The 18,370-nt window shown below is 41.2% G+C and overlaps 1 protein-coding gene across 1 annotated transcript in view; it reads left to right on the top strand.

Annotated features, from left to right (window-relative positions):
• Nucleotides 1–15,218: 15,218 nt before the first annotated feature.
• hspa4.L (heat shock protein family A (Hsp70) member 4 L homeolog) overlaps nt 15,219–18,370 on the top strand; it is a 28,439-nt gene continuing 25,287 nt past the window's right edge. Inside the window, exon 1 of the mRNA XM_018252133.2 lies at nt 15,219–15,586. Coding sequence (XP_018107622.1) covers nt 15,480–15,586 — 107 coding nt within the window. The 5' untranslated portion in view covers nt 15,219–15,479. The remainder of the gene's footprint in view (nt 15,587–18,370) is intronic.

Here is an 18,370-nt window from a genome sequence, read left to right as displayed (position 1 = left end):
AAATAAGGGACTGGAATATGAATAGGAGATAGGATTGGCACCCAGTATTTTGAAGGGCTGCCCGGGTCAAAACTTCCTGCCTGGTATTCTAAATAAGGAAAACCGACGATAGGTCCCTTGACATCATGGCATCGACCCTCGATGTCACGGTCCCGCCCCTGCCCGATCACGGGGAGAAAAGGTGGCAAGCTTAATAGGAGAGGCCTGAATAGAAAGATGAGTAACGAAAAGTAACAATAAGAATACATTTGTAGCATTACAAAGCATTTGTTTTTTAGATGGTGTCCAGTGACCCCGCCTCCCATTTGAAATCTGGGTAGAGTCTGAAGCAGAATTCAAAAACTATAATAAAAAGTAAAAATGAAAGCCACATGGAAAGTTGCTTAGAATTTGCAATTCTATAACACCCAAAAAGTTAAAGTTGAAGCCACCCCTTTAAAGGGCATGTAAAGGCAAAAAAATAAAATCCCATTTTATTTTCTTTAATAAAAAAGAAACCTATCTCCAATATACTTTAATCAAAAAATGTGTACCGTTTTTAAAAGAAACCTGAGTGTATGCAGTGAAATTCTCCCTTGTTTACTGCTGTGGATAGGAATTGTCAGATGGTCCCTAACTGCTGAGCAGGGAAACAATCATACTTATGAACAGCAGGGGGAGCCCCCGCCTTACTTCCCAGCCATGCAGAACTCAAGCAGCTTTGTTTATGACGATCCCTAAGCAGCCCAGACCACACTGAGCATGTGCACAGTCTTAGTCTTGCAAAGATGTATAACAAAGATACAAGCTGGTGACCCCCTGTAGCCAACTTTGAAAGCATAAATCATTTGTTTGATTAGGCTTGTGGTGCAGTAAGTTCATGTTTATATTTAGTATACAAAATCCAGCATTTCTAGCTTTATTCTATTTTAGACTTTACATGCCCTTTAAGCAGAAGTTTAAAATTTACAAACAGCCATGTTTTTGCACGCTATTGGTCTCTATGTGCTCAAAGCCGCAGACAGTGATGTATTCACTAAGAATTTAGAGACCTGCAGCAATATTAAAAAGTGAAGAGAAGTAAGGCACGGGTGGAGGGAAGCATGGAGGCATCTTCCCTCCTGCCTACTAAATTGTGCATTGTTTAAGGGGTTGTTCACTTTTGGTTAAAGTTTAATATAATGAAGAGCTTAGTATTGTGACTCAATTTGCAATTAGTTTCCATTTTTTATATTTTGTGTTTTTTCAGTTATTTTGCTTTTTATTCAGCAGTGCTCTAGTTTGGTATTTTAGCAGCTATCTGTTAGCTAGGTTCTTGTTTACCTTAGCAACCAGGCATATGTTTAAATGAGAGTCTGGAATATGAAGAGGAGGGGGGCTGAATAGATAGATAAGTAATAAAAAAGTAAAGATAATAATACAATTTTAAGTTCACAAGGAAATCGTTTTTGACTGCCGGGGTCAGTGACCCCATTTGAAAGCTGGAAAGATGTAGAATTGGAAGGCAAATAATTTGAAAACTATTTTTAAAAAATGACCAATTGCAAAGTTGCTAGGAATAGAACATTCTATAACATACTAAAAGATAACGTAAGGTGAACCACCCCAATAAGATTTGCAAGTAATGGAGGGCTGGCAGGTGCAGGCAACAACAGAGCCCTGTATTTATCACTTGCCCTATGGCGGTAAGTACAGGTCTACCATGTGCCTGCCAGCACTCTGTCTAGCACAGGATTTCCAATCCAGTATTAGATACGCTGCACAACAAATCTCTGAATGCAAGTGCTTTTTGAATGATCTCTACAGAAAGTGCTTTTGCGTCCCTTAGTACTAGCATTTGTGTCATAGCAAATGCCATTTTAGAGTAGCCCAATAAGTCATGCCTTTTCAGTTAAGAAGCGCTTAGAGTTGCCACTTCTCCCGTTTAAAACTGAACATAACTCAATATTATTCATATCATATGTAGATAATTAGCAGTTCATTTAGATGCATACTGGGAGACTGCACAAAAATTATTTCAGTCAGTAGTTTTTGAGAGTACGCCCTGGCCACAGGTCCAGATTTGCCACGAGGCCTGGGTCTAGGGCAACATAAATGAAGGGGCAGCATGTTGCCCAGTCGCAATGGGCAATTAGTTTGATTCTGGAGCACTAGCCACTAGGTGCTTGTGCTTCAGTAACAAGAAAGGATGCAAGGGAGGGGGAGATTGAGGACTCCCTCAGGGCAAATCCAGCCATTCCTGGCCATGCCCAGCTTAATGTTACATGTATAATGAGTAATTTTGGGAGGGTTTTAGACCTTTTCAATTGTGGGGTAAGGGGGTTTAGAATGTATTCAGGTGCAAATTACAGGAAGGTAGAGGGCCTGTTGCTGCATGTGACGGGAGAGAAAGGTCAAAACTAGTTGACTTCTGAAAAATTTGGGAGAGGTAACAAGTTTGAGAAAGAAAGGGAAACATGCAGCTTCCATCTGGAGAAGGCACTGAATAAAAAGTAACAGAGAATGAAAAACAAGACCACAAAGGGCAACAGTGCGTATTGTTCATGATACAAAAAGAATCGACTCAATCTGGCAAGTTAAGAAAATACCCCAAGGCCAAAAGTAAAAGAACATTAACAATGAAATAGCTGGACAAAGAACTTAATGAATACATATCCAAGAAATTGTTGACCTTGATGCACAGCTGCAACAATGGGACAGGACCTCAACCAGTATTGATCTAACAAGAGTGGTAAGTAGCCTAACAATGACAAAGGAGATTTTGGACATAAACAAGTCCAATTAATCTAATAGCATTTATTTTTGTTTGGTGCCTAAAGAGAACTTGCTTTATTTTAATTATATGTATGTGTTGGGGTTAATGGATTCATTTAAGTTTTGTTTATATTCTTGTAACTTTAATGTTTGTGGGAAGTTTGAAGTGGTGTGTAGGGTAACTGGGCCCTGTATCAGTAAAACAATACATGAGCACACTAAGTTTTGTTATTAGTGTAATGTGACCAGTCACAAAGCAACAAATCAGCATAAAGCTTTTTTCCACCTACTTCAGTTAGAGTAATGAAAGTGTAAGGGTGTAAAAAGAGAGGTCCTGTGGATGCAACAGCAAGTCTGAGGGGGCACTGTGCATAATACATTAAAAACCATACAGTGTTAGACAGAAATTCTACACACCAGGAACAAATCTTATAAATTGAGTGTTATAAGGATTATTTGCCAGAAATATCTGTCCAAAGGAAAATGTAATTACCTCCCACCACAATTCCAGCCAACTGAATGATCAATTGTGAAGGCCCTGACTCCCCTTGAAAAATGGCGGTTGTGTCACTTTCTTATCTCATTCTAGGTGGTGATGCCACTCTTAAAGAGATTGTTCACTTTTAGTATGATATACAAAAAGGGGGTTGTGGGAGCACTCAAAAGGCTAAGTTAAAATATATTTAAGTACAATGGAAGTGCTGCTGATTTGGCCAATTAAACAATGTACATTCCCTGGTCCCCTGTCACATAAGTAATTCAGTATACATGCAACTTTGCAAGTGCATGTGTTTACAAAAACAGGGGTTTTTAGGTACAAAGTTATGATCGTAAAGTTGATAAGCCACCATATTATGTCAAGATAAACCTCATACGGTGGTCCCTAACTTGTTTACCTCTGGTCATAGTATAAAAAAGGCTTGTACCTCTGCATAGTAGCATTACTTGTAATAAGTGTCTCCTGAACCCTTGGATCAGTCTGTGGGCTAGATCCTCCCTTGCCACAGGCTTTTGCGGTTTTTAAAACAGAGAGATTGCCCAGCACCACAATTAGTATGATATAGACTAATGATCCCCAACAAGTGTCTCGTAAGCAACATGTTGATCACCATCCCCTTGGATGTTGCTCCCAGTGGCCTCAAAGCAGGTGCTTATTTTTAAATTCCTGGCTTGAAGGCAAGTTTTGGTTGCATAAAAACTAGATGTACTGCCAAACAGAGCCTCCTGTAGGCTGCCTTTCTATAAACTTCTAGAGATCAGTGTGAACCTTCATTTGGCTTACATCCTAGAAGCAATGGTCAGAACCAAAGAACTATTCAAGCTCTGGAACAGTTTCTTTATTGCTTAATATCTCAAAAAAGGACAACTAGTCCAACGTCCATGGGCTGAATTTGCTCACAATAATTTAAAACATTAATTTTTTATTTTTTTCTGCAGTTTTGGACTCGGAGCTGTGCTCATCAAACCCTAGTGAATGCCTCTATTCCCCAGTCATTTCTGTTCTAGTCTTGTCTTCCAGATTGGATACTGGTCTGGTTATCCACCAAGTACACTAGAGCTATCTTCTCTAAAGTTGGGTCATCATTTCATTGGTCCATTTAGGGTCAAGAGTATTAGCAGTGTCTGTAGAACTGGACTTTCCTAGCATGAACATCGCTGACTGTCTTCCTACCTCTCGATGCAGCAGTCCCTGGTTCTCTAGGTACTTGAGCGCATGCTGCCCAGGCTCTCAAGGGCGAGCATCCAGATACCATGACGCTGGTGACATGGTGTCAGCCTGTAGATCGATGTTCCTTCTCAAGTGTTGTGTAGGCCAGGGTGATTCTCAGAATTCCTGCATTACCCCCACTATGTCCAATGTCCTTTTCCCAATAGGTTGCTAATTTGTTGGCTTCCATGCACACATTGCCCAAGCTTGCTCTGTATTTATAGTTCTAAGCTAAGCCTCACTATTGTGTTTGGTCTTCTGGTTTTAATCTGATGCCTGTGTATTTGATTTGATTGGCCGGTGCCCTGACCTTGACCACAAAATTGTCATGCATTAGTCAATCTATTTCTGTTCTCCAATCGGTATCTCCCAGTGGGTGACAAAGCACCCTGTGTGCTATCACCCTAATAAGAGGAAACAAGTTGTAAACCCCAGTACAGCCATGAAGGTATTGGAATTGCAATGTTCTCTTTAAAGGAGAACTAAACCCTTTAGCTAATAAAAACCCCTACCCCTACCCTCCATAGTCCCTCCTCCCTGCTCCCATCCGCATAGGTGTTCACACAAGTAAATGCCACTAAGCTGATAATTACCCCTCATTGCAGAGTCAGCACAGCGGAGCTCATGGGGGCTATCTTCAGCGCTTCAGGAGTCTTCAGTAAGTAAGTGCCGCATCGACGCATGTGCAGTTGTAGCAATATCCAAACAACTCCGCCTGCACCGAAAGCCACAAAAATAGCCGAAGAGACCTGAGGATTACCAAAGGGAAAGGGGGACTATGGAGGGTAGGGGTTTTTATTAGCAAGGCATTTATTCCGACCTGCGCACATAGTTTTTAATAATACGAACACAAGTTTAAAATGTACGCCCAAAGGAATTTCTTTTGGCTGGAATATGGTCTACATTTCACCATCCAGCCTATATATCCCCACATGGCTGTTCAAATAGAGTTGACAGCCTACTGACTGTTAAGTATTTAATATGACACAGATTTTTCATCATTCATCATTATCCAGACATTTTAATATCTTTTAATATCTATGGCCAAAAATATAATAAATATTTCCCATTCCAACAGATAATGCTATAATTAGGAAAAAAGGGACAATCAAGGGACTCAGAGACACTCCTACATAAATGGACCTCATGCACAGGATTATGCAATTAGGCCATTATTATAATGACCATCTTTAAAGCGAGTTTCATTGGTCAAGTCAGGGCCAACAAGGAAATATTAGATGTTATGGCTGCTGTCTTGCTTGACTAAGTTTGCTCACTTTTCCTATATGAGCAGTGGCTAACTGAGCATAATGGATGTTTTAGTAAAGCAAATGTTGAGGCACCCATGTTTAAAATCCATGAACCATAAAACACTCAGACATTCAACGCCAACAGGATTGAACATTCCAAAGGAGCTATGTAACACTTTATAAAAAAAAAGTTCAGGCACAGAGCTATTAGTTACATAGGCTTAACAAAATCATAACAATATCCGCTTATTTCCATTGCTGAATAATGAAGATGGTTCGAAGTTTTATTAGCTGTCTGACTTTCTATTGAATACTTCAAGTGCAATATTTATCCTTGTAATGTTTCCATGACAGCAGCTTTTACTATTGTAACACTCTGAATCCCAGCCAGCAGTGAATGTTCCCATCCTTGGATTGTTTGAACTGTGCTATTTTAGGCAAGTGAGCTGAAACTCCTAGTGACACATCACTACTAGGCACTGGACTACGTATTATCTACAGGAGGGGCAACATTTTACTCTTATCAAAGTTAAAACTAATGAGGGTAGTAGATAAACTTTGTGATGTCTGCCTACATCTTCTGCATATTAAGGCAAACTATTCCCAGTTTATGATCAGCCCTTATACTGTACATCCTAAAAGCTTTGTAAGTCATATTTTATTATTGAGCATCCTATAAATATGAATGTCACCGGGTATGGGAGACAGTAATCATTATTGCCAATGCTCATGAGCTGTTATTTTTCCCTATATAATTAACTTGAATGTATTGTGACAACTCAAGCCATTTTATTGCCATGACAATTGGAATGTTGTGACGTATTATAAACTCACATAAAAAGCAGGACAGTCTTTATTCCTCCAACTAAATGTCAAAGCAGGACAGTCTTTATTCCTCCAACTACATGTCCATATGTATATAGTATATAAAATAGCATTTGTTATCACTTGGAAAAGGGAGCTGATCCTGAAACATGTTGAAACGATCATGAAACATTAAAAGGCAAACTGCAGACACAGTAGATGGTGTTTGCTTTAAAACAGCAGAAAAAAAACTATCTTGACATCCACTCTGACTTTGAACTGTTTAATGGCACTCTTCTATTTATAGATAAATATATAGACATTGCTCACTGTCCCTTCAGAAAATGGTTCATCACTGTTTTTGTACTTACAGTGAGAACTGCCATGTTGTTTTCCTGTCAATGAGCTAAATATTCATATACCACCATGATAACATCGCCATCTAGTGGCCATAAATACCAAAATGACAAGGATTTTTAATATATTTTAAGCATGGGACCTATTATCTAGAATGCTTGGGACCTTTCCCGGATAAGAGATCTTACCATACCTAAGTCTGCTAAAAATCATTTAAAAATTAATAAACCCAGTAGGGTTGTTCTGCCTCAAATAAGGATTAATTATATCTTAGTCAGGATCAAGTACAATATTTTGTTTTATTATAACAGAGAAAAAGAAAATAATTTATATTTGATTTAAGTAAAATGGAGTCTATGGGAGATGCCCCCCCATAATTTTAAGCTTTCTGGATACCAGGTTTCCTGATAATGGATCCCATACCTGTATAAAATTTGGTGCAGGGTGATCCATGTGCCACACCGAACACTTTTCTTGCATCCTGCCCACGCCCATTAAAATTCATAACCAGTGATAAAAATGCTAGATTCTGCTTCTGGCCCCTATGGTAAAAAACATGTGGTCTTCTAGTACAGAGAGCAATAGAAGAGCCAAATTTCTGTTTTGAAAACCAGAAATTGGTCTCTTAAAGTTACCAGGAGCAACATTTTTGACGCAGCGCCCCTGCATAAGTATTAGGACCAGAGTTTGGCATTGTTGTGTAGACATCTGTTGAATATAAGTTCAGACATGCTTGTTGGTAATAAATAAAATACCTATCACCATTTAAAACTCCTTATAGTGTAGTTGCCTTTAAGGATTTGTGTTTGATGATAAATAGCATTTATACAAACTCTGAATTCCTAATAATCCTGCTGCGTTTATATATGCAGTAAAATATTAGCGCCTTGCTTTTGAACTGAGCATAGAACCTTGCCAAGGAACATCTGCTGTGTGTGTGAATATTCCAAAATAACATCATGACTCGTGAATTGTGCTTTTCATGATCCAGTCTCCTATTTATGGCGAAAAAGAGATTCTGACTGGCACATTTAACATATGAATCTTTATATATGAGTGTCTTTTTTTTCTTTATTATCGAGATTTATTATGATGGATGCCAACTATTCATGTGTATCCATATGTGACAACCATTAGAGAGTATTTATTCGTACCTTAGTAGCAAATAGCAAGTTATGTGCGTACCAGGAGTTTGAGTAGTGTGTTGTTTGTGAAAGCTGTCAATTAAATAATTGTCAATGGAATTTTTTAACCACATTTTCTGTGTGGAGAAAAAGAAACATATTGAAAGCAATTCAGTTGCAACATAGCACAGTCATTTCTAACATATTTTTAACACAATGGCACTCTTAACAAGATATTACAGACATTCCCTAATAATAGATCAAGTCAAGTGAGTTTATTGTCATTTCATCCATATATGTTTGTACAGTACACAGTGAAACTAAACAATCTTCCTCTAGGACCATGGTGCTACACACAACATAGATGTATCGGACAACAGACAAAAAGTGCAAGTGCAAAAATATGCAACTCCTGCAAGACAGGTCAGCACAGTGCAGAGACAGGACAAGACAGTGCAGACTCAGTAGATGTAATTAAGTAAATAATGCTAAATGTCAGACATGATGGGTGTATCATTGTGATATGATAGTAGTAAGGACATGATAAAGAACATGATAAAGTGCAGATGTGCTCATAGAAAACAAGTGTATCCAATGGCTATTTATTTATACAATGGCATACAGTAGCTGTGTAATGTTGTGTTATATAGTAAAGTCAGATGGAGTGTGTGTGTGAGAGATATCTGTCCGGTCCCTGAGTATTCAGGAGCCTTATGGTTTGGGGGAAGAAACTGTTACACAGTCTGGTAGTGAGGGCCCTAATGCTTTGGTACCTTTTTCCAGATGGCAGGAGTGCGAACAGTGGGTGTGAGGGCTGTGCTGGATCAGCCACAATGCTGGTGGCTTTACGGATGCAGCGAGTGGTGTAAATGTCTGTGATGGAAGGAAAAGAGACACCTATGATCTTCTCTGCTGTCTTCACTATCCTCTGTAGGGTCTTGCCCTCTATGACAGTGCAGTTCCCAGCCCAGACAGTGATACAGCTGCTCAGGTTGCTCTCGATAGTCCCTCTGTAGAAGGTTTTGAGTATGATTGTTGGGAGATGGGATTTCCTCAGCTTACGCAGGAAGTAGAGGCACTGTTGGGCTTCCTTGGCTAAGAAGCTGGTGTTGTGGGACCAGGTGAGGTTCTCCGCCAGGTGGACACCAAGAAATTTGATGCTTTTGACGATCTTGACATTAGAGCCGTCAATGTACAGTGGTAGGTGGCCACTCCTAGTCTTCCTAAAGTCAACAACCATCTTCTTTGTTTTGTCTACATCGAGAGATAGGTTGTTGACTTTGCACCAGTCTGTTAACCGCTGCACTTCCTCTCTGTATGGTGACTTGTCATTATTGCTGATGAGACCCACCACGGTCGTGTCATCAGCGAACTTTATGACGTGATTTGTGCAGTGCGTGGCTGCACAGTCATGCGTCAGCAGAGTAAACAGTAGAGGACTAAGCACACAGCCTTGAGAGGCTCCAGTGCTCAGTGTGTTGGTTCTGGAGATGATGTTTCCAAACCTGACTGACTGAGGTCTGTCAGTCAGGAAATCCAGAACCCAACTGCAGAGGGAGGTGTTCAGTCCAAGCAGGCTCAGATTTTCTATCAGATGCTGAGGAATGATAGTGTTGAATGCTGAACTGAAGTCTATGAACAACATTCGAACGTAGGTGTCTTTTTTGTCCAGATGAGAGAGGGCCAGATGGAGGGTGGTGGCTATTGCATCTTCTGTTGAGTGATTTTGATGGTATGCAAACTGTAGGGGGTCTAGTGCTGGTGGCAGCAGAGTTTTGATGTGTTTCTTGACAAGCTTCTCAAAACACTTGATGATGATGGGGTGAGTGCCACAGGATGATGGTCATTGAGGCAGGACACTGATGACTTCTTCGGCATGGGGACAATGGTGGTGGTTTTGAAGCACTTCAGGACAGCGGAGGTGTTCATTGAGATGTTAAAGATGTCAGTGAAAACATCTGCCAGCTGAACTGCTCATTCTCTTAGCACTCTGCCAGGGATATTGTCTGGTCCTGCAACCTTCCGTGGGTTTACTCTTTCCAGAGTCATCCTCACGTCCACCACCGTCAGACGCAGTGCCTGGTCACTAGGCAGAGTGATGGTCTTCCTCATTCCTGTGTTGTTCTGTGCTTCAAACCATGCATAGAAGTCGTTCAGAGCATCTGCAACGGAGGCGTCACTTTCACAGGCAGATGGTGTTGACCTGTAGTTTGTAATAGCCTGGATGCTGTCACAGTCGGCACCCAACACCAGAACAAATGCCAAGCACCCTGGTCTTGGCTCGTGCTTCACCTGTAGTGTGACCGACTTTGGCCTCGGTAGGAGCCCTCAGCTATTTGGATGCCACCAGGACTTAAACGAGAGGTGCAAGGCTAGAGGTTCTTGATAGGCAGAGGGGCACGACAGTTAGCTAGAGTCTTAAGGCTGAAGGTCGCTGTACAAAGAGTGGTCAGATCAGGCTGGGTCAGGGCAGGCAGAGAACAAACGTAGTCAGGCAGGCAAGAGTCAAACCAGGAAGTCAATCAGAGGGTTAAGGCAGAATCAGCGTCGGAAATCAGGCAAGGGGTCAGGATACAGAAAGTAGAATCGTCAAGAACAGGCAGGAGTCACAACAGGTAATCAAAACAGGTTTTCAGGATCAGAAATAGCAACAGCTAAGCACCAGGAACAAATCCTATCATGGGCACTGAAAAATACAAACTGCCACTTTAAATAGGTTTGAATTTTGCGTCAGCGTGCATGTGCCTATAAATACAACAGAGGTGCGTCGCGCGCACCATTAGTTACCAGGCGCAGGAAGAAGATGGAGGCTTGGCAGGGGCGTGGGGCGGCATGCGTCCCTGCCAACCCTACACTAGACCACCAGGGTAAGTCGATACAGATGCCCTGCCACATTCTCCTGGAAAAAGCTGTGTATTTTCTGAGTGTATGCGCGCTTAGCTACTCTGATGGCACCGGAAAGTTTGGCTCTCGCTGTTTTCTGGGCAACTTTGTCACCTTCCCTGAAAGCAGAGTCTCGGGCCCTCAGTAACACACGTACCTCTTCAGTGAACTACGGCTTCTGGTTGAGGCGTGTAGTGATGCACTTGGAGACAGTGACATCATCAATGCTCTTTGTGATTTAACTGATTACAGACAACGTATACTCATCAAAGTTGATGTAGTCGCTGTAGGTTGTGTTCTGTGGCCTGTACTAAATGGAAATTTAGGTAGCTGCATGCCTTATTTGGGCCTAACCTCCTTTCTGCCAGTAATTCTTGATACTGTTTGATAATTTTATACTTTTATACATTTAAGGGCATATTTATCAAAATGTGAGATTGGAAAACTCACCCAATTTTTTCATTCCTATGAGATTTTTTTGAAGTGTATTGATCATTGGTGAAAGTTAGAGCTCACCATTTGATAAATCCCATAGGAATGAATAGAAAGTGGGATTTTAAAAAATCTAAATGAGGCCCATTTATTAAAGGGGAATTATACCTATACAGACTCCCCTACCCAGCCTCATGACCAGACCCTTATAGTAGTCCTGTTACTGGTTTGCTTTGGGAAGGGCCGACCATTAGGGGGCACATTTACTTAGCTCGAGTGAAGGAATAGAAGAAAAAGAACTTCGAATTTCGAATGTTTTTTTTTGGCTACTTCGACCATCGAATTGGCTACTTTGACCTTCGACTACGACTTCGAATTCGAATGGAACGATTCGAACTAAAAATCGTTCAACTATTCGACCATTCGGTAGTCAAAGTACTGTCTCTTTAAAAAAAACTTCGACCAAGTACTTTGCCACCTAAAACCTGCCGAACATCAATGTTATCCTATGGGGAAGGTCTCCCTAGGCTTCCTAACAATTTTCTGATCGAACGATTTTTCCTTAGGAAATGCGGTAAATCCTTCGACTTCGATATTCGAAGGATTTTACTTTGCCGCTCGAATATCGAGGGTTAATTAACCCTCGATATTCGACCCTTTGTAAATGTGCCCCTAGAAATCACAGGGCCCCATACAGCAACATTTTTGGGGCCACCTGGGCCCCACCCACCACCACCCGCACATTTTGTCCAGGGCTCGGCCCGAACCCGCGCGGCCCTCGGGTCGGCCCGCACATCACTAATATATATATATATATATAATTTATTTGATATTGGATAGACAACTTTTGAAATTTTGATGATTACATTTAGGCACCAAGCAAGAGGCTATAATGTGATGGTTATTTAGCTTATAATTTGACGGGAGAGGTAATTTATTTGCAGGCACAGTTGGGAGAATAGCTGTATTCCTGGAGGCTTACTCGATGTACTTTGATAAAATAGGGACAGAGATGCCAACTTGGATCCAAAGCAATCCGGTAGCGGTCGTATTTTGGCCACACCCGCCACACTGTATGACCTCCACCATGCTTGCTGCTCCACTGCTTTGGACAACATCAGAGAACTTCAAATAATGAGATTCTATGCATTTCAATGGAGAGGGCAAGTTAGGTTTTGGGTGCAAAATATTGACAGTGATAGATCAACCTGTTACTGTTGCAAAGCAATGGAGAGGGGCATAAATCAGGTAGACTCCTGACAAATAGGGGGAGTTGACATATCTGCATACTTCCCAACTGTGCCATTTTTCAAGGGACAGTCCTGATTTTGACAGCTCAACCCGCAGTCCCGGGTTTGTTACTGAAATGTCCTGACTTTCTCTTTGACCTCTTGAACTGAACAGCCAGAAAAAGATACAACGGTTCTAACTTAATTGGCTTTTTGCAGAGAGACCAGAATAGATACTTAGATAATTTTGTAACAATTTAAGATAAGCACTTCTCTTGGGAAAACTTGCAGCTTAAAGGGCAATTCACCATCATAAGCAAAACTGTAATAACATAAAAACCACAGAAATGTGTTTAAACTTTCATAACCTGCAAAGTTTTTATAAAATAGACATGGTAAATAGGGGGTGTGGCCACAAAAATTAACGTGATCAAAAAAATTTCACAGTGTTCTGCACGGCCAATCTTTTTATCCCTCCTTCTCTTTCCAAAATGTTGGGAGGTATGTGTCTGATGGTGCAGGGAATCTTTGCAGGAAATCACAAATGTAAGCTTTTTTACCATCATGTCCATTGATCTGTGAAAAGAATCCAAATATATGATTGGGATTACATTAAGGTACTATGTCACTCCCATCTTGTAACCTCTAAAGTTCTTGCGGTAGTAATGCTGGCCATATACAGTATATTAAAATGTTATCTTTGCCAAGATGAAATGCATGAGAAAAGATTGTTCTTTTGCAAGTAGAAAAGAAACACACTGGCACACAAGGAGTGTAGTTGCCGGGCAAGCTCTTGCAAAAAAAGGTATGATTCATTCATAAATTGATACAGTGTCGAAATCCAAGACGGTGGAAGGCAAATTTGATACATTTGAAAAAGGTTACCTAAAAGACACGTGAATAGTTACATTGAATTATAGATACAAAAAACAATAAAAAGTTACTCCTACCCTACATATAGAGGAGAAAGAAATGTAAGAATACCTGTCCCTGTGGCTTAGTCAGATTATATTCATATCTATAAGGGTCTGGCTACACGAGCAGATTTGGGGGGGTTTGTCACCCCAGGGACAATCTCCCCGAACTGCCGTCCCCCTGCCCTCCGCCAGCTAATATGAAAGTCGCCTGCGGCAATGCACACGCGATGCTTAATTTTCCGAAGTCGTCCAAAGTTTCCTCAAGGAGAAGGAAAGCTACGGAGGCATTTTATTGACAATAGATTAGCTGCAATAGTGCAAACTAGAATGCTATATTTATTCTGTAGAATGTTTTACCATACCTGAGTAAAAAGCTCTAGAAGCTCTCTCTGTTTGTTTAGGATAGCAGCTGCAGTATTAGCTTGGTGTGACATCACGTCCTGCCTAAGTCTCTCCCAGCTCACTTATAGCTCTGGGCTCAGATTACAGCAGAGAAGAGAGGGGGGAGAGGAGCAAAATGAGCATGCTCTTGCCCAGGGCAAGGAGGTATAAGCTAAAGGCAGGAATTCTGATACAGAAACCCATGTGTACACAATAGAAGGAAAGAAATGCAGTGCTTGATCTGAAAGAGGACTAAGAGCAGCATTACTTTGAGGGTTTACTGGTATATTTAGGTGGACCTTTCTGATAAGGCTTACTTAGTTTTAACCTTTCATTCTCCTTTAAGGGGTCCACATTCTGATGCAGCAAACACTAGGCTTGTTTCCCAGGCCAGTGTTTTTGTTAGGCATAAACTACACAGCCATCTTGTCTTTCTGATCTGGCTTTGCTATCAACTTTTGATCAGAGATTTTAAAGGAATTAGATTGGCCTGGTAAGCGTCCTTCCATTAAACCTTCCGGGACAGCGCATTTCTATCCAAACAGAAGCAGCAGCCGAGTGAATAAACCTGTCAATTATATTCAATAGGGTTGCCTCATATCGTGGCACCTCTCCTTGTCCTTTAAATCAGAAAATGTAACTGATGTATTTGTGGCGCCTCTCCTTGTCCTTTAAATCAGAAAATGTCAACTCCGGATGGGCCTTCATGCTTCTAAACATTTGGAAAATTTCATGGTCATTCTTTATTTCTGAGAACAAAGCTAAATAGATGGAATAATAAATTATAGTATGTAAAGAAAAAAAGACTATGAGAATAAAGGTGAGCGAGGAGAGGAAGAATAATAGTACTGAGAGTGGGCCCAAGGTCCAAGGTTTTTGGGTGGGCCCATGGAGTCCCAGACCGGCACTGAGCATGTCTGTAAATCAGTACACTGTCCTAATATTGAATACCTCAAAAAAACAAAATGAACATGGAAACACTTCTTTTAAACCAAGTTAAATTCATATTCAGTGGTTCCATGTTCAAGGGGCAAGTTGATGCAGGAGGAGGCTGACCTGTAAAATGAAATCACTTCACATCATCCAACTTTATTTAAAAAAAAAATAAGAGATTGAAGCTATTCAAAGAAACATCAATATGGGCCTTAAAACTGCAGTAACAGTAACTCCATTGCAACATCACTGTTTATTTTTAGGGAACATTGCGTCACTGCCCATTTAAACAACCCCCCCCCATCCTCGCTGTATCCGTAGCAACTGCATCAACGTGCTTCTGACGTATCCCACACAGGACTCTGCTCCGCCCCCTCCCCTTGGAAAAGTAAAAACCGAACGTGAGCAGGGCGCCTAGTCACTAGGCTCCTCCTATTTTCGCGCCGACGGCTAGAGGATTTCATCACCGCTTATTGGCCTCCAACAAGCGCAGGGAATCCGCGATTGGTAAATTTAGTGCCCGGCTTGTGACGTAACGATATCGCGATATCTCCCGGCGCTGCCGTTTTTCCCATCCCTCCTCCTATGACAGCGAGAACTTTCGAGATCTCACGCGGTTCCATTCATCTCCCCCACAGCGGTGACTAGCACAGTGCGGTTGTCCGCCAGATCTCAGTGCTTCCCGCTGCCCCTCAGCTGTCCACCCTGCTCGTCGTTGTGCTGTAGACATGTCGGTGGTGGGCTTTGACTTTGGATTCCAGAGCTGCTATGTCGCCGTCGCTCGGGCCGGGGGTATTGAAACGGTGGCCAATGAGTACAGCGACCGCAGCACCCCGTGAGTATTCTGCCGGGCGCCGCCATGCTTGTCTGTCAGTGGTACACATGTCTCCCTGGGGCTACAGACGCTGCGTGCTACATTCAGATGTGTTCCTATAGCTTCAATGGCACAGGCTACACATGGCTGATGGTGTCACGCACTCACTGCATGTACAATCGCACAATTGCCCTTTCTACAGCCATCTACTTATTTTTGCGCTGGGAATTGCTCTGTACAGGTATGGGACCTGTTATCCAGAATGCACGGGACATGGGGGTTTCTGGATAACAGATCTTTCCGTAATTTGGATCTTCAAATCTACTAGAATATCAAGTAGACCTTTAATAAACCCAATAGGCTGGTTTTGCCTCCAATAAGGATTAATTATTTCTTAGTTGAGATCAAGTACAAGCTACTGTTTTATTATTACAGAGAAAAGGGGAAATCATTTTTGATTTGGATTATTTGGAGAAAGCGGAGTCTATGGGAGATTTGGAGCTTTCTGGATAACTGGTTTTTTTTTTTAGCAACTTTGCAGTTGGTTTTCATAAGGTATTTTTTTTATTGCTCCTGATAACAGATCCCATACCTAGGGTTGCCACCTTTGCTGATGGCTAAACCTGAACACAGGGGGCGGGGCAGATAACATTGGGGATGGGACAGTGATGTAGGCACAGGCATGATGACATCAGAGGTGGGCACAATGATGTTGGTGGAGTGATGACACCAGGGCAAGGTTATTGCATCACTTAGATGCAACTGGCTGGATTTCTATCCAGTATTCGCAATGTTTTAAAGTGTTGATGCCCAGTTCAAAACCACACAGGAGGCAACCCTATGTCTAGCTATAGTCTGCTTGATGATTACACCCAATCCTTTAATTACAGGTATGAGATCTATTATACCAGAAATCAACTATCCAGAAAGCTCTGAAATACAGCAATGCTAATTTAGAAAAGAACATTTATTTTTGATTGATTTGCTTTTTTTTTTTATTTTTTTTGTATTTGTAATAATAAGAAATGAACTGTATAACTAAGTTAAGTTTAGTTGAGTATCTTAGTATATAAATGCTTTTCATGTATTGGCCAGATTATTGTTAGGGTTTCATAAGGCTGAAAACCGAACAGAAAGTTCAGATCCGAACAGGCCTTACAAAAACTGAACTGTTCTGTTGAAAACCAAACTGGTGGCAACCCTACCCATACCTTTATTAAATCTGGGGGGGAGTATTGAGTGTACCGGCAACATGATTTGATATTGTTCTTCAATGCCTTTTCATTCATTTCCTCCCTTATTGGAGAATAAAAAAAATCTTTTTTTTTTTTTTTTTTTTTTGGTTGACATTCCCTTTAATTGCACAGACCATGTCCATGTAATTGTTAATATGTCTGGGCATCCTCTGTCGTTCATTCGACTGCACTCTGGAAGGTAGCCACGCTTGCTGGTGGATATGGCTGACCGTTCTCCCCTCCTCTGCTGCCTAGGCCTTCCTGTTAATTACTTCTGGATCTTTACATTTCCATGTGGGCACTGCCACTAGGGTTGCCCCCCGGCTGGTATTTTACCAGCCTAGCTGGTAAAACACCTGCCGGGGCTGGTATTACAAATTTACTGGCAATGTAGCTGCCGGTACTTTGTAATACCCTTAACAAAAGCCCTTGCCTTCCGGTGGAAACTTACCTTTTCTTTGTCATTTTGCCTTCACGCGACATGGCCCGCCACCTTATGTGGCACAACCCCCGCCACTGGCCAGTAAATTATTTTTAAAAAGGTGGCAACCCTAACTGCCACTGAGCACTGGCCATGATTTCACAAACCCTCTGCTGTTTTAACTATACACATCACTTTCTGCATTCTCCTTCTGGTTTCTGTAGTTTCCATATTGGTCAGTTTGATTGGAGGCTGCAATGAGCCACACACACACAGTTCAGTCTTAAACGGGCGGTTCACCTTTAAATTAACTTTTAGTATGTTATACGGCTAATTCTCAGCAACTTTTCAACTGACCTTGATTTTTACATTTTTTTTACAATTGTTGTATTATTTTCCACCGCCTTCTGACTTTCCAACGGGGGTCACTGACCCCATCTAAAAACAAATGCTCTGTAAAGCTACACATTTATTGTTATTACTACTTTCTATTAGTCATGTTTCTGCTCAGGTCTCTACTATTCATACTGTAATCTCTTATTCATATCAAGGCATGGTTGCTCAGGTAATTTGGACCATAGCAACCAGATTGCTTAAATTGCAATCTTGAGAGCTGCTGAATAAAAAGCGAGAGAACTCAAAAACGACAAATACTAAAAAAGGAAGACCAATTGCAATTTGTCTCAGAATATCACTCTCTACTGCATACTAAAGGTGAGGGACTCGAAGTCCCAGAATTCATCACTTCAATAATGCAGATCTGTTGGCAGAGATACACCAATGTGGTCCTCGCCCAACAAGAATTTTTATAACCCATTTGATAAATATCTGGCCAATTCTTGGAGTACTGGGTGTGTCGTAAATCTAACACCATGGTATCTGCGCTAAACAAAGATAGCCAATGGTTGCATGGCAAAGCTAATTCAAACTGATTTAAATGAGGAGATAAATATGATATAAAGTAATGTAGTTCATACTCTATTTAATCACTGAGACCATAAAGACACCAGCAAATGAATCAATAGTTCTGTCTTTGTACTTAAAGCATTAACTTATTTTTCTCCATCTTCCTGGCGTCCGAATGCTTTCTCTGATCTGTAAGTTGTTCTGTCTCGCAGAATTATGCAGAACAGGGAGTTCTATGTTGCT

The sequence above is a fragment of the Xenopus laevis genome, chromosome 3L (genome assembly GCF_017654675.1).
Source record: "Xenopus laevis strain J_2021 chromosome 3L, Xenopus_laevis_v10.1, whole genome shotgun sequence".
NCBI lineage: Eukaryota > Metazoa > Chordata > Amphibia > Anura > Pipidae > Xenopus > Xenopus laevis.
This window is presented reverse-complemented; position numbering and strand designations above follow the sequence as displayed.